This window comes from Peromyscus leucopus, chromosome 1 (assembly GCF_004664715.2).
Source record: "Peromyscus leucopus breed LL Stock chromosome 1, UCI_PerLeu_2.1, whole genome shotgun sequence".
In the NCBI taxonomy this organism is placed as follows: Eukaryota; Metazoa; Chordata; class Mammalia; order Rodentia; family Cricetidae; genus Peromyscus; species Peromyscus leucopus.
In genome coordinates, this window is record NC_051063.1 from 185,113,495 (window position 1) to 185,141,053 (window position 27,559).

A 27,559-nucleotide genomic window follows, 5' to 3' on the forward strand; every position below is an offset into this window, starting at 1 on the left:
CGGCAACTGACAGGGACATACAGGCCCGGCGGCGGACCACAGAGGTAGACAGGCCTGGTGACAGAGACAAACATACACAGCTTGGAACAGGGACGCCTCTAACCCCAACACCCGGGGAAGAAGCTATCTCCGTGGGATGGAACCAGAACGAATCTGAACACTCCATCTGAGGACAACCCAGGGCCCAGCTGCTGATCCTGCAAAACCCAACAACTTGGAGATGTTGGTGAGACTACCCCACTCAGCTGAAACCCACCTGGGAGAGGATTCAGATGCCTACAGTTGGAAGTCTGAAGAAACAAGATCAGCTGAGGAGCTGACGAATGAACAAAACGTGACCTGGGAACACAAAAGAAGGCGCTGCCCAGCCACCAAACCAGATCACCAGAATCATAAGTATATACTTCACTGAGATCAGCTGCCCCTAAAGAAATAGCCCAATAGCACCAATTTAACCAAGAACTCCTACTAAACCAAGACTAAAAGTTAGAACAAGAGAGGCACTCTCAGACACAGACACCACCTGCACCACACAGAGGAAGAGATGAGTAGACGCCAGTGCAAAAATACAGCCAACAACATAAACACCTATATGGCAACATCAGAACTTAGTGATTCTACACCTTCAAGACCTGAACATACCAAGACAGAAGAAACAGAAGAAATCAACCCTAAAACGACTTTAAGAAGATGATAGAGGCCCTTAAAGAAGAAATAAAACATTCCCTCAAAGAGGAAATAAAAACTTCCCTTAAAGAGGAAATGAAAAACTCCATTAAAGAGGAAATAAAAAACTCCCTTAAAGAAATGGAAGAAAAAACGAACAAAAAAATGGGAAGAAATCAAAGAAAGCCAAGAAAAAGCAATTAAACAGATGAAAGAAACATTCCAAGATCTGAAAAATGAATTTGAGACAATAAAGAAAACACATGCTGAGGGAATGCTGGAAATAGAAATCCTGACTAAACGAACAGGAACTACAGAAACAAGCATAATCAACTGATTGCAAGAGATGGAACAGAGTATCTCTGACAGTGAAAACACAATAGAGAAAATAGATTCGTCAGTCAAAGAAAACAATAAAGACAAAAAAGTCCTAACACAAAACGTCCAGGAAATTTGGGACACCATGAAAAGACCAAACCTAAGAATAATAGGGATAGAAGAAGGAGAAGAATACCAACTCAAAGGAACAGAAAATATATTCAACAGAATCATAGAAGAAAACTTTCCTAACCTAAACAAAGAAGTACCTATGAAGATACAAGAAGCTTACAGAACACCAAATAGGCTGGATCCAAAAAAAAGTCCCCTCACCACATAATAATCAAAACACTAAACACACAGAAGAAAAAATATTAAGAGACGCAAAGGAAAAAGACCAAGTAACATATAAAGGCAAACCCATCAGAATAACACCAGACTACTCAATAGAGACTAAGAAAGCTAGAAGATCATGGACAAATCTCATGCAGACACTAAGAGACCATGGATGCCAACCCAGACTATTATACCCAGCAAAACTCTCAATCACCAAAGGTGGAGTAAACAAAATATTCCAGGATAAAACCAGATTTAATCAATATCTGTCCACAAACCCAGCCCTACAGAAAGCACTAGAAGGGAAAATCCAACCCAAAGAAGCTAAACACATCCATGAAAAATCAAGCAATAGATAATCCCACACCAACATACACCACAGAAGGACAACACAACACAACCACAAAAAATAACAGGAATTAACAATCACTGGTCATTAATATCCATCAATATCAATGGTCTCAACTCACCTATAAAAAGACACAGGCTAACAGAATGGATAAGAAAACAGGACCCATCCATCTGCTGCATACAAGAAACACACCTTAACTTCAAAGACAGACACTACCTCTGAGTAAAGGGCTGGGAAAAGGCTTTCCAAGCAAATGGACCTAAGAAACAAGCTGGTGTAGCTATCCTAATATCTAATAAAATAGACTTCAAACTAAAATCAATCAAAAGAGATCAGGATGGATATTACATATTTATCACGGGAAAAATCCACCAAGATGAAGTCTCGATTCTTAACATTTATGCTCCAAATACAAAAGCACCCACATTCATAAAAGAAACACTACTAAAGTTTAAAATGCACATCAAACCCCACACATTAGTAGTTGGAGATTTTAACACACCACTCTCACCAAAAGACAGATCTACCAGACTGAAACTTAACAAAGAAATAAAGGACCTAACAGATGTTATGACTCAAATGGACCTAATAAGTATCTACAGAACATTCCATCCTAACACAAAAGAATATACCTTCTTCTCAGCACCCCATGGAACCTTCTCAAAAATTGACCACATGCTTGGACACAAAACAAATCTCAACAGATACAAAAAAATTGTAATAACCTCCTGTATCTTATCAGACCACCATGCCTTAAAGTTAGACCTCAACAACAACAAAAATGATAGAACACATAAAGAAGATGGAGCAATCCCATACCAATGAATTAACAGCACAACTGAAAGCTCTAGAACAAAAAGAAACAAACTCACCCAGGAGAAGTAGACACCAGGAAATAATCAAATTGAGGGCTAAAATCAACGAAATAGAAAACAAGAGAACAATACAAAAAAATTAATGAAACAAAGAGTTGGTTCTTTGAAAAAATCAAGATAGACAACCCCCTAGATAAATTAACCAAAAGGCAAAGAGAGAGCACCCAAATTCACAAAATCAGAAATGAAAAGGGAGATATAACAACAGACAATGAGGAAATCCAGAGAATCATCAGATCATACTTCAAAAACCTGTACTCCACAAAAATGGAAAACCAGGAAGAAATGGACAATTTTCTGGATAAATACCACATACCAAAATTAAATCAAGACCAGATAAACCATTTAAATAGACCAATAACCCCTAAAGAAATAGAAACAGTCATCAAAAGTCTCCCAACCAAAAAAAGCCCAGGACCAGATGGTTTCAGTGCAGAATTCTACCAGACTTTCAAAGAAGAACTAATACCAATCCTCTTCAAAGTGTTCCACACAATAGAAACAGAAGGAACATTACCAAACTCTTTTTATGAGGCTACAATTACCCTGATACCCAAACCACACAAAGATGCAACAAAGAAAGAGAACTACAGACCAATCTCCCTCATGAACATTGATGCAAAAATACTCAACAAAATATTGGCAAACTGAATCCAACAATACATCAAAACAATTATCCATCACGACCAAGTAGGATTCATCCCAGGGATGCAAGGATGGTTCAACATACGAAAATCTGTCAATGTAATACACCATATAAACAAACTGAAAGAAAAAAACCATGATCATCTCCTTAGATGCTCAAAAAGCCTTTGACAAAATCCAACACCCCTTCATGATAAAGGTCTTAGAAAGATCAGGAATACAAGGAACATTTCTAAACATAATAAAAGCAATTTATAGCAAGCCAACAGCAAAGATCAAATTAAATGGAGAGAAACTCAAAGCGATAGCACTAAATTCAGGAACAAGACAAGGCTGTCCACTCTCCCCATATTTATTCAATATAGTACTAGAAGTTCTAGCTAGAGCAATAAGACAACAAAAGGAGATCAAAGGGATACAAATCGGCAAGGAAGAAGTCAAACTTTCACTATTTGCAGATGATATGATAGTATACATAAGTGACCCCAAAAACTCTACCAAGGAACTCCTACAGCCGATAAACTCCTTCAGTAAAGTGGCAGGATACAAGATCAACTCAAAAAAATCAGTAGCCCTCCTATACACAAATGATAAAAGGGCTGAGAAAGAAGTCAGAGAAACATCACCCTTTAAAATAGCCACAAATAATATAAAATACCTTGGAATAACGCTAACTAAACAAGTGAAGGACCTTTTTGATAAGAACTTTAAATCTCTAAAGAAAGAATTTGAAGAATATATCAGAAAATGGAAGGATCTCCCATGCTCATGGATAGGTAGGATTAACATACTAAAAATGGCAATCTTACCAATAGCAATCTACAGATTCAATGCAATCCCCATCAAAATCCCAACACAATTCTTCAGACTTGGAAAGAAAAATACTCAACTTCATATGGAAAAACAAAAGACCCAGGATAGCTAAAAGAATCCTATATGATAAAGCAACCTTTGGAGGCATCACCATCCCTGACCTCAATCTCTACTATAGAGCTATAGTAATAAAAACAGCTTGGTACTGGTATAAAAACAGACGTACGGACCAATGGAATCGAATTTAAGACCCTGACATTAATCCATGCACATATGAACACCTGGTTTTTGACAAAGGGGTCAAAACTATACAATGGAAAAAAGAAAGTATCTTCAACAAATGGTGCTGGCATAACTGGATGTCAATATGTAAAAGATTACAAATAGATCCATATCTCTCACCATGCACAAAACTCAAGTCCAAGTGGATCAAAGACCTGAACATAAATCTAGTTACCCTAAACTTAATAGAAAAGAAAGTAGGAAGCACTCTTGAACGCATTGGCACCGGAGACCATTTCCTAAATAAAACACCAACAGCATAGACCCTGAGCACAACAATTAATAAATGGGACCTCTCAAAATTGAGAAGCTTTTGCAGGGCAAAAGACACAGTCAATAAGACAAAAAGATAGGCAACAGAATGGGAAAAGATCTTCACCAACCCCACATCTGACAGAGGATTGATCTCCACAGTATATAAAGAACTCAAGAAACTAGACATCAAAATACTGAACAGTCCAATTAAAAAATGGGCTAAAGAGCTAAACAGAGAATTCACAAAACAAGAACTACAAATGGCTGAAAGACATTTAAAGAAATGCTCAACATCCTTAATCATCAGAGAAATGCAAATCACAACGACTCTGAGATACCTACCTTACACCTGTCAGAATGGCTACGATCAAAAACACCAATGACAGTCAATGTTGGAGAGGATGTGGAGCAAAGGGAACACTCCTCTACTGTTGGTGGGAATGTAAACTTGTACAAGCACTGTGGAAATCAGTATGGCCGTTTCTCAGAAAATTAGGAATCGAACTACCCCTATTCCCAGCCATCCCACTCTTGGACATTATACCTAAGGAATGCTGATTCATACCATAAAGATACATGCTCAGCTATGTTCATAGAAGCACTGTTTGTAATAGCCAGAACCTGGAAACAACCTAGAAGCCCATCAACGGAAGAATGGATGGAAAAAATGTTGTACATATACACAATGGAGTACTACTCAGCAGAGAAAAACAATGAAAGCATGAAATTTGCAGGCAAATAGATGGAACTAGAAAAAAATCATTCTGAGTGAGGTAACCCAAACCCGGAAAGACAGTCATGGTATGTACTCACTCATAAGTGGACTCTAGATATAAAATAAAGAACAATCAGACCACAACCCATAGAACCATAGAGGCTATATATATAACATGGAGGTCCCTAGGACGACTGTGGCTTATAATAAATTTTGATTTTACTCAATTATTGAAAAAAAATAGCCAAATGAATGGAAACACATGAACTATGAACCAAAGGCTGAGGGCCCCCCAGCTGGATCAGCCCCTCTGAATAGGTGAGACAGTTGATTGGCTTGATCAGTTTGGGAGGCAACTAGGCAGTGGGACCAAGTCCTGTGCTCATTGCATGAGTTGGCTGTTTGAAACCTGGAGCTTATGCAGGGACACTTGGCTCAGTCTGGGAGGAAGGGACTAGACCTGCCTAGACCAAGGTTGATTGCAGTCCTTGGGGGAGGATTTGCCCTGGAGGAGGTGGGAATGGGGGGTAGGCTGGGAGTAAGGGGAGGGTGTGGGAGGGGGGAGAATAGGGGAACCCGTGGCTGATATGTAGAACTGAATGGTATTGTAAAATAAAATAAAATAAAAAAAAATTAAAAAAGAAAAGAATAAAGAGTAAAGTAACCAACAAAAAAATATAATGGAAGGAGCACTCAAACTGCTTCCAGTATCATAACCAAAAATATAACAGAAGAAGCAATGCCAAACTGCTTCTAGTATCACCTCAATACTCACATCAGATAAGGACACAACAAAAAAGAAAACTACAGGGTGATATCCCCAATGAACATAGACTCAAATGCTCAATAGATATTTACCAGCAGAATATAGACATACATAAAAAAGATATACACCATGACCATGTTGGCCTTATCCCTGAAATGCAGGGATGGTTCAAAATACAGAAGTCAACAATGGAATTATCCACTTAAAGACAAAAATCACAATCATCTCAATAGATGCAGAAAAAGCCTCTGATGAAGTCCAACATGCCTTCATGATAAAAGTCCTCGAGAAAATGTAAGGATAGAGGAAGCATACCTCAACATCATGAAAGTGATATATGAGAAACCCATAGCCAACATCACCCTAAATGGAGAAAAGCTCACTGAAATCCCACTGAAGTCAGAAATCAGACATGGATGTCCACTATCCCACTCCTCAATCTTGTGCTCAAAGTACTAACTGGGGTAATTAAACAAGAAAGAAAAATTAAAGAGATAGAAAAGTTAAACTATCCTTATTTGCAGATAACATGATACTATACATTAGAGATCACAAAATTTCTATTAGAAAACTTCTAGAAATGCTAAAAAAATATTCAGCGGCCGGGCGGTGGTGGCACATGCCTTTAATCCCAGCACTCAGGAGGCAGAGGCAGGCAGATCTCTGTGAGTTCGAGGCCAGCCTGGGCTACCAAGTGAGTTCCAGGAAAGGCGCAAAGCTACACAGAGAAACCCTGTCTCAAAAAACCAAAAAAAAAAAAATTCAGCAATGTGGCAGGATACAGAACCAACTTGCAAAAAAAAAAAAAAAAAAAAAAATCAATAGATTTTCTATATACCAACAATGAACAAAAAGAAATAGATCATGGACACACTTCTGTTCACAATACTCTCAAGAAAATATCTAGGAATAAACTAAGCAAAGAAGTGATGGACCTCTGCAATGAAAACTTTAAACACTGGGTGAAAGAGAAAATGATGCTAGATAATGGGAAGACATCTCATGCTCATGGATTGGTAGAATACTGTGAAAATGACAATTTTTCCAAAAGCGATTTACAAATTCAATGCAACCCCCATCAAAACCCTCCATCTCATTCTAGTCACAGTCAGTCCCTGGGAACTTCCACCCAACTCTGCCCCAGTTGCTGGCCAGGGAATACTCATGCAGGCAGGCTCCCCACCAACCCCCCATCAATGCCTGTAATCTACAAGACCCATGCCCTACCCCAATACCCATCTGCTTGCAACCCCAGTAACTTCCTGAGACAAGGAATCTGCCAGCTCTCATTGGACCACAAGGTGAGTGACTCTTCTCCCACCCAGATAGTCCTGCCTCTAGGACCTTGGCCTTGGGACATAGCCAGTCCCCAGGAACCCCCACCCATCTCTGCCCCAGTTGCCACCCAGCAGGGAAAACTCCTGTGGGCAGGATTCTCCACCAAAACCCCTCAGAAGACCCTGCAATCTACAAGACCCAAGCCCTACCCCAATGCCTGTGTGTCTGTGACCCCAGGAACTTCCTGAGACAAGGAATCTGCCAGTTCTCATTGGACCAAGAGTCGATTCCTGAGACATAGAATCTGCCAGCTTTCATTGAACCAAGAGAGGCTTCCTGAGACACAGAATCCACAAGTGCTCACTGAACCAATAGCCTTGATAAGACCAAGAGCGGCTCCCCGAGCTGCAAAATCAGCTAGTTTGGATTGGATCAAGAGTAGCTCCCCGAGATACATAATCTACCAGCTCCAATTAGACTAAGAGCTAAGTTTGGACTTAGTGTGGCCCCCTGAGACATAGACAAAGCAAGCACAGACTGGACCAATAGTAGCTTGCTCAGACACGGGAACTTCTTGAACCTAATGGAGGAAGAGATGGGAGGATGCCAGTGTAGAAAGATATAGAACAACATAAAGAGCAACATTGCATCACCAGAACCTCACCCTTCTGCAAGAGCAAGACCTGAACCTCACAATGTAAAAGAAGCAAAAGAAAGTAACTTTAAAAATAATATCATGAAGATGCTAGAGGCCTTTAAAGAAATGAAAAATCCCCTTAAATAAACAGAAAAATATGAACAAAAAATCAGAAGAAATCAATGAATCCCTTAAAGAAAGCAAAAAAACCCAGAACAAACAAACAAACAAAAAACCAAAACCATGAAAAAGCAATGAAACACATGAAAGAAACAGTTCAAAACCTGAAAAGGGAAATAGAAACAATGAAGAAGACACAAACAGAGGGAATTCTGGAAATAGAATATCTGAGTAAATAAACAGGAAACACAGAAACAAGCATAACCAAGAGAATACAAGAGATGGAAGAGAGAATCTCTTGTGTAGAGGACACAATAGAGTAAAATATGTCAGTCAAAGAAAACACTAAAACAAAAAAGGTCATAACACAAAATATCCAGGAAATCTGAGACACCAAGAAAAGGTCAAACTTAATAATATGGATAAAAGGAGAAGAATACCTACTCAAAGGCAAAGAAAATGTATTTGACAAAATCATGGAATAAATCTTTCCCAACTTAAAGAAGGAAATACCTATGAAGATACAAGAAGCTTATAGAACACCAAATAGAATAGACCCCCAAAAAAGTCCTCTTGCCACATAATTAAACCACTAAACATATGGAATAAAAATTTTAAGAGCAGCAAAGGGAAAAGGCCAAAGGACTTATAAAGGCAGACCCATCAGAATAACACCAACTTCTCAATAGAGACTCTAAAAGCCAGAAGGTCCTGGACAGACGTTATGCATGCTAAGAGACCACGGATGCCAACCCAGACTACTATACCAGCAAAACTCTCAATCAACATAGATGGAGTAAACAAAATATTCCATGATAAAGCCAGATTTAAACAATATTTATCCACAAATCCAGGCCTACAGACAGCACTAGAAGGAAAAATCCAACTTAAGGAAGTTAGATACATCCATGAAAACACAGGCAATAGATAGTCTCATACCAACAAATACCAAAGACGGGAAACATACAACACTACCACCAAAAAATAACAGGAATTAACAATCACTGGTCATTAATATCCCTTAATATCAATGGTCTCAATTCGCCTATAAAAAGATACAGGCTGATAGAATGGATATGAAATCAGGACCCATCCTTCTGCTGCATACAAGAAACACACCTCAAATTCAAAGACAGACACTACCTCAGAGTAAAAGGCTTGTGAAAGACTTTCCAGTCAAATGGACTTAAGAGGCAAACTGTTGTAGCTATCCTAATATGCAACAAAATAGACTTCAAATTATAATCAAGAGAGATTGAGAAGGACATTACATACTCATCACAGGAAAGATCCACCAAGATGAAGTTTCAATTCTGAACATTTATGACCCAAATACAAGGGCACCCGCATATGAAAAGAAACATTACTGAAGCTTAAATGAAACATCAAACCTCACAATTAATAGTTAGAGACTTCAACATACCACTCTCAACACTGGACAGATCTGCCAGACCAAAACAGAAATAAGGGACCTAACTGGTGTTATGACTCCAATCAATATCTACAGAATATTCCACTCTAACACAAACGAATACACCTTCTCAGTACCCCATTGAACCTTTTCTAAAATTGACCACATACTCAGTCACAAAGCAAATCTCAACAGATATAAAAAAAATTGGAATAACCTCCTGTATTCTATCAGACCACAATGGCTTAAAGTTAGATTTCAACAACAGCAAAAATTACAGTAAGCCTACAATCTAATTGAAACTGAATAATTCTCAACTGAATCACCAATGGGTCAAGGAAGAAATAAAGAAATTAAAGACTTCCTAGAATTCAATGAAAATGAATGTACTACATACCCAAACTTATGGGACACTATAAAAGCAATGCTAAGAGCAAAATTCATAGCACTAAATTTGCACATAAAGAAGTTGGAGAAATCATACACTAGTGACTTAACAGCACACGTAAAAGCTCTAGAACAAAAAGAAGCAACGTCACCCAGGAGGAATAGATGCCAGGAAATTATCAAATTGAGAGCTAAAATCAATACAATAGAAACAAAGAGAACAATACAAGGAATCAATGAAATAAAGACTTTCTTCTTTGAGAAAATCAACAAGATAGATAAGCCCTTATCCAAACTAACCAAAAAGCAGAGAGCACATCCAAACTAACAAAATAAAAAATGAAAAGGGAGACATAACAATAGACAATGAGGAAATCCAGAGAATTATCAGGTCAAACTTCAAAAACCTATACTCTATAAAACTTGAAAATACAAGCCGGGCGGTCGTGGCGCACGCCTTTAGACCCAGCACTCAGGAGGCAGAGGCAGGCGGATCTCTGTGAGTTCAAGGCCAGCCTGGGCTACCAAGTGAGTTCCAGGAAAAGGCGCAAAGCTACACAGAGAAACTCTGTCTCAAAAAACCAAAAAAAAAAACAAAACAAAACAAAAAAAGCCCCACAAAACAAAACTTGAAAATACAAAAGAAATGGACAATTTTCTGGATAGGTACCACATACCAAAGTTAAATCAAAGCAGATAAGCAACTTAAATAGACCAATAAACCCTAAGGAAATAGAAACAGTCATTAAAAGTCTCCCAACCAAAAAAAGCCTAGGACCAGGTGGTTTCAATGCAGAATTCTACCATATTTTTAAAGAAGAGTTAATACCAATACTCTTCAAATTGTTCCACACAATAGAAACAGAAGGAACATTACCAAACTCCTTTTATGAGGTTACAGTTACTCCGATTCCCAAGCCACACAAATACGAAACAAAGAATTACAGAGCAATCTCCCTCATGAACATTGATGCAAAAATAATAAAATATTGACAAATTGACTTCAAGAACACATCAAAAAATTATCCATAATGATCAAGTAGGCTTTATTCCAGAGATGCAAAGATGGTTAAATACATAAAAATCTGTCAATGTAATACCATTTAAACAAACTGAAAGAAAAAACATGATCATTTCATTAGACGCTGAGAAGGTCTTTGACTAAATCCAACACCCCTTCATGATAAAGGTCTTGGAGAGATCAGGAATACAAGGAACATACCTAAACATAATACAGGCAATTTACAGCAAGCCAACAGCCAACATCAAATTAAATGGAGAGAAACTCAGGGCAATTCCACTAAAATCAGGAACAAGACAAGGCTTTCTGCTCTCCCTGTATTTGTTCAATATAGTACTTGAAGTTCTGGCTAGAGAAATAAGACAACAAAAGGCGATCAACGGGATGTAAATTGGAGAAGTCAAATGTTCACTATTTGCAGATGATATGATAGTATACATAAGTGATCCCAAAAATTCTACCAGTAAACTCCTACAGCTGATAAACACCTTCAGTAATGTGGCAGGATGCAATATTAACTCAAAAAATCAGTATCCCTCCCATATGCAAATGATAAACAGGCAAGAAACAAATCAGAGAAACCTCACCCTTTACAATAGCCATAAATAATATAAAATATCTTGGAGTAACTCTAAGTAAGCAAGCAAAGGACCTATATGATAAGAACTTTAAGTCTTTGAAGGAAGAAACTGAAGAGGATATCAGAAAATGGAAAGATCACCCATGCTCCTGGGATAGTTAGGATTAGCATAGTAAAAATGGCAATCTTACCAACAGCAATCTACAGATTCAATGCAATCCCCATCAAAATCCTAACAGTTCTTCATAGACCTGGAAAGAACAATACTCAACTTCATTTGGAAAAACAGAAGACCCAGCATAGCTGTAAGAATCCTGTACAATAAATCCACCCCTGGATCATCACCATCCCTGACCTCAAGCTCTACTATAGAGTTATAGTAATAAAAACAGCTTGGTATCGGCTTAAAAACTGACATGTGCACCAATGGAATTGAATTGAAGATCCTGACATTAACCCACATACTTCTGAAACCTGATTTTTGACAAAGAAACCGAAACTGTAAAATGGAAAAAAGAAAGCATCTTCAACAAATGGTGCTGGCATACTGGATGTCAACATGCAGAAGACTGCAAATAGATCCATATCTATAGCAATGCACAAAAGTCAAGTTCAAGTGGATCAAAGACCTCAACATAAATCCAGTTACACTGAACTTGATAGAAGAGAAAGTTGGAAGTAGTCTTGAACTCATTGACACAGGAGACCTCTTCCTAAATATAACACCAGTAGCACAGACACTGAGAACAATTAATAAATGGGGCCTCCTGAAACTGAGAAGCTTCTGTAAGGCAAAGGACACAGTAAATAAGACAAAATTACAGCCTACAGAATGGGAAAAGATCTTCACCAACTTCACATCTGACAGAGGGCTGATGTCCAAAATATATAAAGAGCTCAAGAAACTAGACAAAAAAATTCAATTAAGAAATGGGCTATAGAGCTAAACAGAATTCTCAAAGGAAGAATTTCAAATGGCCAAAAGACATTTAAGGAATTGCTCAGCATCCTTAGTCATCAGGGAAATGCAAATCAAAAGATACCATCTTACACATGTCAGAATGACTAAGATCAAAAGCACTGCAGACAGCTTTTTATGGAGAGGATCTGGAGCAAGAGGAACACTCCCCAACTGTTGCAAGCTTGTACAGCCACTTTGGAAATCAATATGGCACTTTCTCAGAAACCTGGGAATCAATCTTCCTCAAGACACAACTATACCCCTCTTGGGCATATACCCAAGGGATGCTCAATCATACCACAAGGACACATGCTCAACTATGTTCACAGTAGCATTATTCGTAATAGCCAGAACCTGGAAACAACCTAGATGCCCCTCAACCAAAAAGTGGATAAAGAAAATGTGGTAAATGTGATACATATACACAATGAGTACCACTCAGCAGAGAAAAACAATGACATCATGAAATTTTCAGGCAAATGGATGGAACTAGAAAATATCATCCTGAATAATATAAACCAGACTCAGAAGGACAAACATGATATGTACCCACTAATAAGTGGATACTAGATGTAAACCAAAGGTTAACCAGACTACAATCCACAAATCCAGGGAAGCTATCTAACAAGGAAGACTCAAAATGGGACACATGTATCACCCTGGGAAGGGGAAATAGATGAGATCTCCATGAGTAAACTGGGGATGAGGGGAGGGCAAAGGAGGGTAGGGGATAGGGGATGAGAACATAGGGGAATGGGAGGTTTGAGCTGGAACAGGGATGGAGTGGGAAAGCAATGAAAGAGATACCATGATAGAGGGAGGCATCACGGGGATAGAGAGAAACCCGGTGCTAGGGAAGTTGCCAGGAATCCCCAAGTATCACCCCAACTTGGACTACTAGAAATAGTGGAGAGTGTGCCTGAACTGAAATGGCTTATCCCAGTGATCATATCAGTGATACCCTAACTGTTACCACAGAGCTTTTCTCCAATGACTGATTGAAGCAGATATAGAAATCCAGGCAGAGCTCCAGGAGTCCAGTCAAAGAGAGAGCAGAGGGATTCTATGAGCAAGTGCATCAGGATCATGATGGGGAAATGGGCAAAGATAATCAAACCAAACTAGTGGGAACTCATGAAAGTTGGATCAATGGTTGTGGAGCCTGCATGGGACTGGACTAGGCCCTCTGCATGGCGAGATAATTGTGTAGCTTGATCTGCTTGGTAGGGGGCAGGGGGTGCTGGGTGGCAGTAGGATCAGAATTCATTCCTGGTGCATGAGCAGGCTTTTCTGAGCCTACTACCTATGATTGGACACCTTGTACAGCCTTGAGGCAGGGGGAAGGGCTTGGACTTGGCTCTATGGATGTGCCTCCCCATGATAGGCCTTGCATTTTTGTGGAGGGGAGTGGGGGATAGGTTTGGTCAGGGAGACTGGGAGGGTGGGAGGGGGAAGAGGGAGGATTTTTGATTGGTGTGTAAAATTAAAATTTGTCTTAATAAAAACCCCTCCATCTCATTCGTCACAGAAACAGAAAAAAACCTATCCAAATATTCACATGGGCTTACAAAATACTCTAGATAGCCAAACAATCCAAATCAAATGAACAGGACTAGAAGAACTACTATTTGAAATCTGGAATTAAGGTCTATTATAGAGCCATACTGATTAAAATATCAATTGGTATAAAAATAAACATGCAGACCAGAGGAACAAAACTGAAGATTCAAACATAAGTGCACATAACTTCAGCCACTTAATATTTGATGAAGATGCCACTCCCCCCAAAAAAACTCAAAACACTAAAAAAAAAAAAAACCCAAAAACTCAAAAACCAAAAAAAAGAAAGACTTTCAGCAAATGGTGCTGGGAAAACTCCCTGTCCACATGTAGAAGTATGAAATTAGACCCATATCTATCACCTTGCAAAAAACCTAACTCCAACTGGGTCAAAGACTTAAATATACAACCTGAAACACTGAAACTGCTGCTGGAAGAAAACATAGCCAATAGCTTACATTATATAGGTGTAGGAAAGTTCTTTCTGAATAGGACTCCATATGCACAAGAATTAAGGCCAACAATCCACAAGTGGCACTTCATAAAACTAAAGCTTCTGCACAGGTAATGAAACAACCAGGTGAAGAGGAAGTCCACAGGATGTGAGAGAATCATTGCCAGCTATACATCTGTCAGAGGATTAATGTCTACACTATATAAAAACTCAAAACACAAGGAATGAAAGCAAACAACACAAATGGCCCATTTTTCAAATGGGCCTGGGACCTGAACAGAGAATTCTCAAAAGAAATATAATGACTAAGAAATATATATCTCAGAACATGTTCATCATCTCTAGCAATTAGGGAAATGCAAGCTAAAACAGTGATGTCAACTTATCCCACTTATAAGGGCAAAGATCAACAAAACAACTGACAACAAATGCTGGAGTAGATGTGGGGAAATGGAAATCCTCATTCAGTGTTGGTGGGATTGCCAACTGGTGTGCATCTGTGGAAATCAGTAAGGAGAATTAGAAAAGCTAAAAACAAGTCTACCATATGACCCAGCTCTACCACTCCTGGGCATATGCCCAAAGGACTCGACATCCTAATCCATAGATACTTGATGAACCACATTCATTCACAATATCTAGGAAATGTAAACAACCTTAATGATCCATAATGATGAATAGATAATGAAAATGTGGTAAACACTAGAGTTTACTATTCAACTGTAGAGAAGAATGAAATCATGAACTTTGCGGATGAACAAGTGGAACTAGAAAAGACAGTATTTAATGAGATAATCCAGATTCTGACAAATGTCACATGGTCTTTCTTATCAGAGGACTCTAGCTTCAAATCTTCAGATTTGAGTGTCCATATTCTGGAATAAGTGCAGAAACCCGGGAAGTAAAAAAGTGACCATTGCTGGGGGTAGAGGGTGGTAGAGCAATATATATGGTAAATGGGAAAAGGTGGTACTCTAATTAGGGCAGGGAAATATGTAAATATTGAAGGAGGCAGGGGTAAAGCAACATTAAGGATGCCTGAAAATGTCATAAGGGATCATACCATTAACTATTTACCTACAAAACCCTATAATACACATAAGTCTGTGTAGAAATATACATCTATAATTAAAATAAAAGTTTCTCTTCTGGGCTGACAATACTCCCTTCAAAAGCCAAAGATCACCTAACAAAATCCCCAATACTAGATATGAGAAGCCCTCTTTTGAGTAGTTGTTTAGGGTCAAAGAGACTCCAGAACTCACATAGTTTGTTATTGTTTTTGTTGCCTTCTGTGAGGTGGAAGCTAAATTCCTATTGTTAAAGACTCTGTTCACTTTGGACATAGAGTCCGTAAGTCCCTGAGCTGAAACTGACCTGAAAAATCTCCTTCTTGAGGACTAGCTTTTGTAATACCAGAAGGCGTCATGCAAGCTTCCAAAAGGAGGGATGCAACCAACAATCCCAACCCATGACCCCATGAATCCCACTCCTATGAACCACAACACTGACTAGAATGGCCTGAGAACACAAAGGCTGTAGTGGCGTTAACCTTGGTGTTAATCACTAGTTCTCTAGTTGGACTTGAAACATGCCTGAGAAGAGGGATGCCACATCTGATGTTGGAAACCTATCCAACTACCCAGGGCTAGTGACTTCACGGATGCTGAGGAGCACTGCAACCAACACTTTCCTAAACCAGCATAATCCCTAACTGCACTCCAAATGTTTGGTTTTTTCCCCACAGGTAAGTGTAGTCCTCATCCCTTATCAAGGAAACTTCTCTTTGCAACAGATGAAGACCATTTCAAAAACCACAACAAATCAAAATGCAGCGTTGTGGAGCCCAGTCTCATTGGCTACATCTATAAAACAACTCCCACACTTAAGGCTCAGAGAACATTGGCGAGGGGGTGGAAGGATAAGAGGCAGAAGATCAAGGAGTTTTCTGTGAGAATGTGTCTTCTAAGAATGTCAGAAGCTACACCTATTAGTCTTCCTAACATGACTACCCAAACAAGAGCTGAACAGAAAAAAACACCAATAAATATGCCTAAGTGGACATGGGAAAGCCCACAAGGTCTCAACCTTATACAAAGACCTAGAGGTAACCAAGGAAAGCTGAGAAATTCTACACACAATAGTCCTGGTCCTTCTAGGAACTGAATTCTGATTTTCACCAGTATCCACTTTCCCCCTTTTTCTTCTGTTAGGAAGGAAGCTATCATCAACAGAACAACTGGTACATTAGAAATGATGGGACATTTGTTTTCATTGTTACCCAAGCTTGGTTGATTTCAGATCAGGTATGAAGAGCAATCCGTAGTCCTATACAGCTGCAAAGACTATAAAACACAACATTGACATGATGACAATATACCTCCAAGGATGTAGTGATGTCACTTACAGGTTGGGCATAATCAACAGATACTCAAGTGGACTTAAGTCCCGTGCAACAGGAAGAATTCATGCCAGATACTGTAAACCTGTCCATGACCAGTGGCTGGAGAGGTGATAGACTCTCGAGGGGACCCTACTACTGTCATTTTACTAAACCAATATACTTCCTAACTGAATTCTAAACACTAGTCCTTACAACCCACAGATTGAGTGTAGTTCATCACCACCCCTCATCAAAGAAGCTTCTTTTAGCAACAGATGGAAACCATTCCAGAGTTCCACAACTAGTCAAAATGCAGAGAGTAAGTGATTATGGTGGAGGGGTGCTCAGCCCCTGCAATGCAACCCCTACAACTAAGACTCAGGGAACAACATCATAGTAGGGGAGTGGAAACTGTGACTCCTGTTGCTAGTGTCCCTTAAAAATGATAGAGGAACAGAAGTCTCAACAATATGGATGCCAAAACAAGACCAACATAATGACATCACCAGTTGACATGCCAATGTAGACAGGTGAAATCCCACATGGCCCCATACATAGATGAAGAGCTACAGGTGGTTACTGGTTGCTGAGAGGAGAATCAGTTCTTTTTAAGTTATTCAGTCCCACGTGGTCGTCTTGTACCACATGTACATATGATTATGTTAAATGAATTTAGTAGGTTGTTTATGCATGTGTGCATACACACATGTATATTTACACATAGCAATAATAAAGGTATCAGTGGTGGCAAGATGAAATGATAGTATACATAAGTGACCCCAAATATTCTACCAGGGAATGTTTACAGCTCATAAACAACTTCAGTGAAGTGGTTGGATAAAAGACATCCATAAACATACCCCCAAAATAGATTGCTGGCAATCATCGAGAGACAGCCCGAACTGACCTACTCTGGTGATGGGATGGCCAAACACTCTAATAGTTGTGCTAGAAACCCCATCCAACGACTGAGGGATCCGGATGCAGAGATCCACGGCTAGGCCCCGGGTGGAGCTCTGGGAGTCTAATTAGTGAGAAAGAGGAGGGTTTATATGAGCGAGAATTGTTGAAACCAAGGTTGGATAAAGCACAGGGACAAATAGCCAAATGAATGGAAACACATCAACTATGAACCAATGGCTGAGGGGCCCCCAACTGGATCAGGCCCTCTGAATGGGTGAGACAGTTGATTGGCTTGATCTGTTTGGGAGGCATCCAGGCAGTGGGACTGGGTCCTGTGCTCATTGCATGAGTTGGCTGTTTGAAACCTGGGGCTTATGCAGGGTTGCTAGGCTCAGCCTGGGAGGAGGGGACTGGACCTGCCTGGACTGAGTCTACCAGGTTGATCTCAGTCCTCTGGGGAGGCTTTGCCCTGAAGGAGTTGGGAATGGTGGGTGGGCTGGGAGATGGAGAGGGGCCGGGAGGGGGGAGAGCAAGGGAATCCATGGCTGATATATAGAATTGAATTGTATTGTAAAATTAAAAAAAAAGATTGACTGAAAATATTAGTAGCCCTCCTATATAAAGGACAAACAGACTGAGAAAGAAATCAGGGAAACACCCTTCACATTAGCCACAAACAATATAAACTATCTTGGGGTAACTGTAACCATGCAGGTGACCTGCATGACAAAAACTTCAAGTCTTTGAAAAATTGAAGATATTAAGATGGAAAGATCTCACATATCCATGGATCCATAGAATACATAGTAAAAATGGCCATCTTATCAAAAGCAATCTTAAGATTCAACACAATCCCCATCTAAATTCCAACACAAGTCTTTACAGACCTTGAAAGGACAATTCTCTACTTCATATGATAAAATTAAAAAAAAACCCAGGAAAACTGAAATAACCCTGAACAATAAAAGAACTTCTGGAGGTATCATCCCTAATTTCAAGCTGTACTATAGAGCTTAAGTAATGAAAACCACATGGTATTGGCATAAAAGTAGAAACATTGATCAATGGAATAGAAGACCCAGACATAAATCCACACACTTATGGTCACCTGATTTTTGATAAAGAAGCCAGAAATACACAATGGGAAAAAGAAATCATCTTCAACAAATGGTGCTGGTCTATCTGGATGTCTGCATACAGAAGAATGCAAATAGATCCATATCTATCACTCTGCACGAAGCTTATGTCCAAGTTGATCAAAACCTTAACATAAATCCAGTTACACTGAACCTGATAGAAGAGAAAGTAGGAAAATAGCTTTAAATTCATCAGCACAGGAGACAAATTCCTAAACAGAACATGAATAGTGCAGGCACTCAGATTGATAATAAAAGAGACATCTTTTATTGGAAAGTTTCTTTAACACAAAGGACACTGTCTATAGGACTAAATGGAAGCCTACATGGGTAAAGATTTTCTCCAACTCCACATCTGATAGAGGACCAATAACCAAAATATATAAAGAACTAAAGAAACTAGACATCAACAAGCAAAACAGCTCAATTAAAATGGGGTACAGATCTAAACAGAGAATCCTCAAGAGAGGAATTGCAGATGTCTGAGAAACACCTAAGGAAATCTTCAGCATCCTTCGCCATCAGGGAAATTCAAATAACATTGAGATTTCATCTTACACCTTTCAGGATGACTAAGATCAGTAACATAAATGACAGCTCTTGCTGGAGAGGACATGAGGAATATTCCATTGCTGGTGCGAGTGCAAACTTGTACAGCCACCATAGAAATCAATATAGTGGTTCCTCAGAAAATTGGGAATGGATCTACCTCAAGACCCAGCTATAACACTCTTGAGCATACAATCAAAGGACACTCCATTCTACCATAAGGACTCTTACTCAGCTATGTTCATAGTGGCCTTATTCATTATAGCCAGAAACCCTAAATGTTCTTCAACCAAAGAGTGGATAAAGAAAATGTGGCATTTACACATTTAAGTTATTACTCAGCTTTAAAAAATAATGACATCATGAAATTTGCAGGCAAATGAATGGAACTAGGAAGAATTATCCTGAGTGAGGAAACCCAGGACCAGAAAGACAAACATGATATGTACTCATTCATAAGTGGACATTAATTAGCAGTCAAGGTAAATCACACTACAATCCATAGATGCAGAGAGGCTAAGCAACAAGGAGGGCTCTGGAGGGGGCACATGGATCTTCTGGGGAAGGGGAGATGGCATAGATTTTGTGTGTGTCTTGGGGGGCAAGGGAGATGGGAACAGGAGCTATCAGCTTGTGGAGGGAGGGATGGAGGGAGAGAGTACTATGAGAGATGACTGGAATAAGGAGGCATTTAGGGGCTATGTTGAAACCTAGTGTAGTGGAAACTTTCTGGAACCTATGAGGGTGACTCTATCTAGGACTCTTAGTTATGAAGGATAGAGAGCCTGAAGTGGCCATCTTTAGTAACCTCACAAGGCTCCCAGTGGTGGCACTGGGACACCAACCCAGCCTTAAAACCTTCAACCCACACCTGTCCTGCTTTTGAGATGTGCTGGGGGGAAATTGTGGCTCACAGCTTGTCAGAATGATCAATCAATAATTAGTCTGCCTTGAGGCCCATGCCACAAGAGGGACCCTATGCCTAACATTGCCTGGGTGGCTGGGGACCCAAAGCTGGAAGGCTCAGAGACCTAGGGATGAAGCAAACACAACTAACCAAAAAAAGTAAATGAGATGATTCCTAACTATTCTGCTATCCTCATAGATCAGTGCCTAGCCAGTCAACATCAGGGAGGGTTCCTCCGGCAGCTGACGGGAGCAGATGCAGACCCTCCACCCAACAGAAACATTACGCAGAGCTCATGGAACCTGGTGGGAGAGGGCGGAGGAAGGATTGTAGGAGCCAGAGGAGTTGAGGACACCAGGAGAACATGGCTCACAAAAATCAACTAGGCAGGGTTCAGAGGGGGTCAGAGACTGAGCAGCAGTCACAGAAACTGCATAGGTCTGCACTAGGTCCTCTGCATATGTGTTGTGGTTGTTAAGCTGGGTGTTCTTGTGGGACTCTCTAACAGTGGGAAAGGGACTGTCTGATTTTTGCCTGCTCTTGGTACTCTTTTTCTTCTACGGGGTTGTCTAGCCCAGCCTTGATATGAGGGCTTGTGCTTCGTCTTACCGTAACTTGTTTTGCCTTGTTCAGTTGAAATCCCTGGGATGCCTGTACTTTTCTGAAGGGAAATGGAAGGGCAGTGGATCTGTGGGAGAGGGAGGTGGGGGGAAACGGGGGGAAGTGGAGGGAAGTGGTGTTGTGGTTAGGATATAGCGAATGAGTCAAGAATAAAGAAAACATTGGTTGTGAACTGGGAGAATATAAAAGTTATTCAAGAGATCATGGATTAGAGAGGGAGAGTAAGGGACGTGAAGGAGTTGGAGGTGGGGAAGGACAGGCTGGAGTGATGTAGAAACAATGCTCATAGATGAAGCTATCAAAACAAAATGGTAGAGGAAACAGGATAGGGGAAGAGACTGAATTCTTCAGAGGGAGTTTGGAAGGAGGATGTGGGCTTTGCTTACCTTACAGTGAATGTTGTAAAACTCACCTTGTTTTTCAGCTCCTTGCATGTTTTTCTGGGGAAATGGTGAATGATCTGCAGCTCCTGAAAGAAGGGAGACACATGTCATTTGTCATTGTATGAGATCCATGATTTGGAGAGAGCACAACCAACAGAGCATCAGCATTTTATTCCCGGATTACACAAAGAGAATGTTAAGGAGACCCTGGACGTATAAATGGAAGTGTGTTAGCTTCTGACCTTGGAGTTATGTGCCTTTTCTGGTAAGAGAATTCCAACACAGCTTAGGAGGTATTCATGTGTTGCTTAGCAAGGGGGATTCATTTGGAGAAACGCATCATTGGGTTGTTTTGTGGGATCTGGTACACCACAGACTGTTCTCACATGAGTCTTGGAGGTGCAATCCAATCATATAACACAGCCTCTTGATGTAATCAAGAGATGTAGTTCCATGTGAGACAGCAGAGGCTGCTGCAGGCATATCTAGAAGACAGGTTAGTGCCCCGAGAACCCCATTTACTTTTGGATTATGCATACTCCACCCTCTGTAATGTTGCACTTGGCAGGCTAGCTCCTTTACCTGAATGTACTGTTTAAATACACCTTCCTCCAAACACTGCACCTTGCAACCTCAGAAACCTCTGGCTATGCCATGCCACATCTGAACAAGAATCTTTGCTACCCTAGGTAATACATTTATATAGTTTCTAATCAAGTGTATTCCCAATGTATCTGCGTATGAAGTTTAGAAAGGCTGATTTGGCCTCAACTGCTTTTGAGTGCATGAGCAAGAAAGCAAAATTTTGTCCTCTAGTAAGCTTTCATGACATGTAGATCATTAAAATTAGATGCTTTATGTGGACGGGACATTTACAGTAGGAAAAATGAATACATGACCTAATCTATCAAAACAGTGAACCACTCAAACTGCACCCCTTAGTAACCAGCACCTTCTATTGAACCCCATAAAAGGAAGCCCTGAGAAAAATTAGAGCTCTTGAACACTCACTCTTGCAGCCTGCTGTCAATCTTGATGTTTCATCCCTCTGTATTATTACACATTATAGCTTTGCTTTGAATGCAGTCATCTTGCCTGTTTTGCAAATCTGCACGAGCCCCTATTTTTAGTTCTTTGGGTATGAGGTCAAGGACCTGGAAACATCTTCCACAGTCCCTTGTTGCCAGTAATATTGCAGATGACTCTACAGAAGTGTTTCTAAGGGGCTGAGGAGGCCGCTCAGTTCGTAAAGTGCTTTCTGGGAAGGGGTGGAGAACTGAGCTCACATCTCTAGCACCTATTTAAGGTGCAGAAGCACACATCTTTAATCCTAGTGCCAGAGAGATGGAGACAGGGGGACCCACCCCAGGGACTTACTGGACAGACAGTTTAGCCAAACTGGCAAGATCCAGGTTCAGTAGAGACTTCATCTCAGTAAGCGACATTAGTGCATAGAAAATGACGTAGATTGGTGAAGTGGTCAACTCTTATCAGGGAAACTTGTTTTTGTAGTAGATGACTAACAGAAGAATCAATCAAGGCACAGAGAATAAGACTGTGCCCATTCCTACATGGGTGGCCCATTATCACATCCTCCCCCTCCCAAGACTTAGGGATCATAGCACAAGAAGACATGGAAAGTTTGTAAGAGTCATAGTTGGTGGATGGAAACTGTTTTCTGGACAGAGCAGGGCAGCTGCATATGAATTCACTGTGGTGGAGGCAGAATATGCAGGTTCAGGTTAGACAAAATCCAGCAGGGAGAGGGGAGGTGAGCACAGAATCTCACCCCTGGCTGAGAAGCAGTTAGCAGTTGATAGTTTTGGGAAGAGGGAGAACCAATTTTTTTTGATGTTAAAAGTCCAATTTTAATAGAGAAATTGTGCAGAAGGAAGCATGGGGATTTTCCTAGAGCCATATACACAGAAATACAACATACACAGAAGAACAGGTGTGCAATGCATCTACCTGCAAATTGAACCAAGGCTCCTGGTAGGTTCATCATGTTCCAGTAGGAGGCCATTTATTTAAGAGTATATGGGTAGCAAAACTGTACTTGATGAGTTAAAAGAAGGGCATAAAGTTGGGTGTGTAAGAAAGGGCAGAGCAGATGCATCTGAGAGAAGTTTGAGGGATGGGAGGGATGTGACCAAAACATAGGAAATTTTCTAAGAAAAAAATGAGAAAAGTAAATAAAACAAGATAATAAGGTAGAGAGCAACTGAGGACAGCAGGCATTGACCTCTATCTTCTGCAGCCACACCTCTCTACACATGGACATGTAGGTTTACCTATGCCAGAACACACCCCTTTCTAGGTAGAAGGTATATACCACAAGGATAAAATGAATAGTATGACAAATTCATTACCATGGCGCTGTGCCCTGGCGCTGTGTATAAGTATACATTCTGTGCTTTAATTCTATTAGCAGTAGGATTGGTTTTACTTATGCCAGAACCACATCTAACACACAAGGTACTCTTTGCACTGCTAGGTTAAAATGTCTCTGATGTCATCTGAGAGGAACTTTTCATTCCCGTCATAATCTTATGGGATCACTGTCCTATGTGTCCCACCATTGAACAAAGTGTCACACAGCATGGAACAGAGGCACATAAGGTCATTCCTAAAGGCATTAACAAGCCTTGAGGAGGAACTCCCTGGAGTCTGGAATGAATAACCACAGAACAGAGTGTGAGTCTCAGTGAAAGAAGGATTTGAAACTAAACATTGGGTTGTGTGTAGGTGAGTTATGGAGCTGGAGAGAAGGCTCAGTGGATAGAGCACTTGCTTTCAAGGTGTGAGGGTCTCAGTTTGGATACCCAGAAGCCCTCAAAAAGCTGGACACAGTAGTGAACATCTGAAACCCCACTGCCCCTCTGGTGAGATGGGAGATGGAGACAGGAGAATCTCTGGGAGCTAATGACTCATCTATCCTGGAGCACAGCAGCAAAGAACAAGAGACCTTCTTCACATAAGTCAAAAGGAGAGGATTAACACCTGATGTTGTCCTCTTACTTCCAGATGTGGCTGTGGCACGCACAAGCCTGAACTCAAAAGAACACATGCACATGCCCATACACACACACACACACACACACACACACACACACACACACACACACACACACAAAAGGTAAAGTTAAGAGGGGAATCCAGGGAACTTCTGGAAAAATACCCAGGAGGTAACTGGGCACAAGCATCTGAAATTCAGGGAAGATTGCACACTGAAAGCATCCATCAGCACGATTTCAGGAGGGAACTGGCTGGCTAGAAACAAGGTGACAGTAAGCAGGGACAGCACGGTATGCTGAGAAAGCGGCCAGTTACCAATCAAGTCTGAAGGCGACGCTCTCTGAAATGTGTTGCGTGGACACGCTGGTCATGTGCAAGAGCTAGAGCTGGGACAACACTGCCATAGAAGCTGGGAGTAAGTTTTTAAAGAGGCTGGGGAGATGGTTCAGTAGGTAAGAGTGCTTGTTGTACAAACATTGAAGACCAGAGTTCAAATCCCCAGCACCCATGTAAAAACCCGGGCTTGGCCATGAACACTTGCAACCCCAGTGTGGTAAGTGGCAGAGAAAAGAGGGCTAGTGTGGCTTGCTAATTCATAGGTGCCTAGCCCAAGGTTCAGTAAGCGACCCAATCTCAAGAGAATAAGGCAAAGAATGCCTTCAGTCCTCATGTGGTTTCCATGGGCATGGGTGTATGTGGGAGTGCATAACCCTGAATATACACAAATAAAATAAAATAAACGAATCCCAAATGAAAGGAGTTAGAGGCAGGCAGGCAGGCACCGTATGACCTCAGTTAAATATGGAATGTACAAGATCCAAACTTAAACATGGTGGTACGTTCTTCTAATTCCAGAACTTGTAAGGTCGATGCATGAGGATTTCAAGTTTGAGACCAGCCTTCTTTATACAACGAGACACTTGAAGAAAGGAATAAACTCATTTATCTCACAACTAAGTTCTTGGGTTCAAATGTGGGTGGTGATGGATTGCTTAATCTAGATTTAACCACCACACAGATTATTTGTTGGTCAAACAAATAATTTGTTGGTCAAACATTGTGCACCTTGAACAAATTCAAACTTTCTCCAATAAATATTTTGAACAAACATTATCTGGTGCTGGTTTACTCAGAACATGTACCTTGTAGCAAGCACAATTCCTTAAAACCATGTCAAATCCCAGCTCTGATAGATCTTATGACTCAGTTGATGGTTTAACACACCTCTAGAAACAGTTGGATGGTCTGGGCTTAGGCACAAATGGTCATGGGACCTTCTAAATCATCTTACATTTACTGCTGCTTTGAGCCCAAGTCATATTTTATAGTACACCAGCAATATCAAGAGAAAATTGAAAAAAAATTGATACCCCAAATCCGTATGATAGTTAACAGTCAACTCAACAGAGAGGGAACAAGCTTCTGGGCACATCTATGAGGGATTGTCTAGATTATTAACCTCTGAGATGGCATGTGAGGGATTGTCTTGATTACGGTTAATTAATAGGGAAAGACCCATCTTAGTTGTGATGAGACGCTTCCCTGAGCAGGGTCTTCTGGTCTGTATAACATGGAAAGGGCAAGCTGAGTGCTGTGATGCATGTATTAATTCATTGCTTTCTTCACTTTGACATTTTATTTTATGTGTATGTCTGCGTAATTGTGCGAGTATGTGTGTCACTTGTGTTCACGTGCTCCAGGAGTCCAGAAGAAGGTGTAGGATTCTCAGGAGCTTGAATTACAGGCATTTGTGAATTTCCTGATGTGGGTGCTGAGGAAACCCAACTCAGGTCCTCTGGAAAAGCAGTAAATGCTCTTAAGGGCTGAACAATTACCCCAGACCCTGCCCTTTGCTCCTGACTGTGGGTGTAATGTGACCTCTTCTCTCAGGCACCCTGACTTTATAACTTCTCTCCCACAATGTTCTATAACTTGAAATTATGAGTTTCTCCCTTAAGTTACCACTGTCAAGATATTTTATCACATCTACAGGAAAGGAAACTAAGATGGCCAGGGCCAGTCAATCAATGTCCCTTTGAAGGGCCAGGCAGTAAATACTTTTTGCTTTTTAACTAGATAGCTTAGCCTGTACCTTTTAATTTCTGTGGGAAAGCAGATACAGGTAATAAAGACAAATAGGCATGCTGTTTTCATATAAAACCTGTTTGATGACTGGTCACGGAGGCACATGGCCATAATGAGCATCAGAGAGTCTGTGGCAGGAGGATTTTGAGTTCAAGGTCAGCCTGAGCTACATGGTGAGAACCTGTCTTAAAGTCAAACATAAAACAAGCAGTATCCCATAAAAGCTGCTTAACTGACACTGACGTTTGAACATTACGTACCTCCCTGAGATATTTCCCTTTGTATTCTACCACTTAAAAAATACAAAAGTTGAGATGGCAAGAGAGATGAGCAGGTAAAGGCATTTGCCACTGAGGCTGATAGTCGGAGTGTGATACAGAAGCTACAAGGCAGAAGATGGGAAATTCTAACCAAGACCTACAAGTTGACCCCTGACATCAGTATGCATGCCATCTACATGAAAACAAATAAAACAGAAGTGTGGAAGATGACGAGGTCTTTATTTGGCTTTCGCGATTGCATAGTTTATTGATCTTTGCTCTAGGTCAGCTTTTGTTACTGAATGGTGATCAACTGCAGACTTGTAAGTGTTGGGGCTAAGTGATCATTGCATGTTGCTCAGCTTCAAACTGACATCTACATCACCCCTTCCAAGGTTCAGGGGACATTTGCAGAAGAGAGGATGGAAAGAATGTAAGAGCCAGAAAGAAGAGGGAGTGTCACAGGACCCTGTGTTCCATGCACAATGAGGCTGCTGTGGTTACCTGCATAAGATTGCCCCTCCCAACATTCCATCATGGAGGGAACAATATTTTCCTCAGTGACATATCCATTGGTAAGGTGCCTAGTGTTCCTGCAAATAGGCCCTCTCCTATGCTTCTTTAAGCAATGCGAGTTAAACTTACTGGTTAACAAAAGAAACAACAAGAATGAAACTGAAACACAACCCTGAGATGATTGCATGCTCTATCTAGTAGATGATTCAACACCCATGCAAATACAGTAAGTTGACTCAAAGGGCTTTAAAAAGGAAAAGATTGTATGAAATTGGGACAGCGAGATGGAGGATGTCTAAACTACAGGGAATGGGATATGGGTGGAAATGATTGAAAAGCATTATGTACATATATAACATTTCAGACAAA

At 40.5% G+C, this 27,559-nt stretch overlaps 1 protein-coding gene across 1 annotated transcript in view; it reads right to left on the reverse strand.

Annotated features, from left to right (window-relative positions):
- The window catches only part of Nlrp2 (NLR family pyrin domain containing 2), a 54,512-nt gene that overhangs the window by 25,746 nt on the left and 1,207 nt on the right, over positions 1-27,559 (reverse strand). The window contains exon 3 of the mRNA XM_028862541.2: positions 21,344-21,400. Coding sequence (XP_028718374.1) covers positions 21,344-21,400 — 57 coding nt within the window. The remainder of the gene's footprint in view (positions 1-21,343; positions 21,401-27,559) is intronic.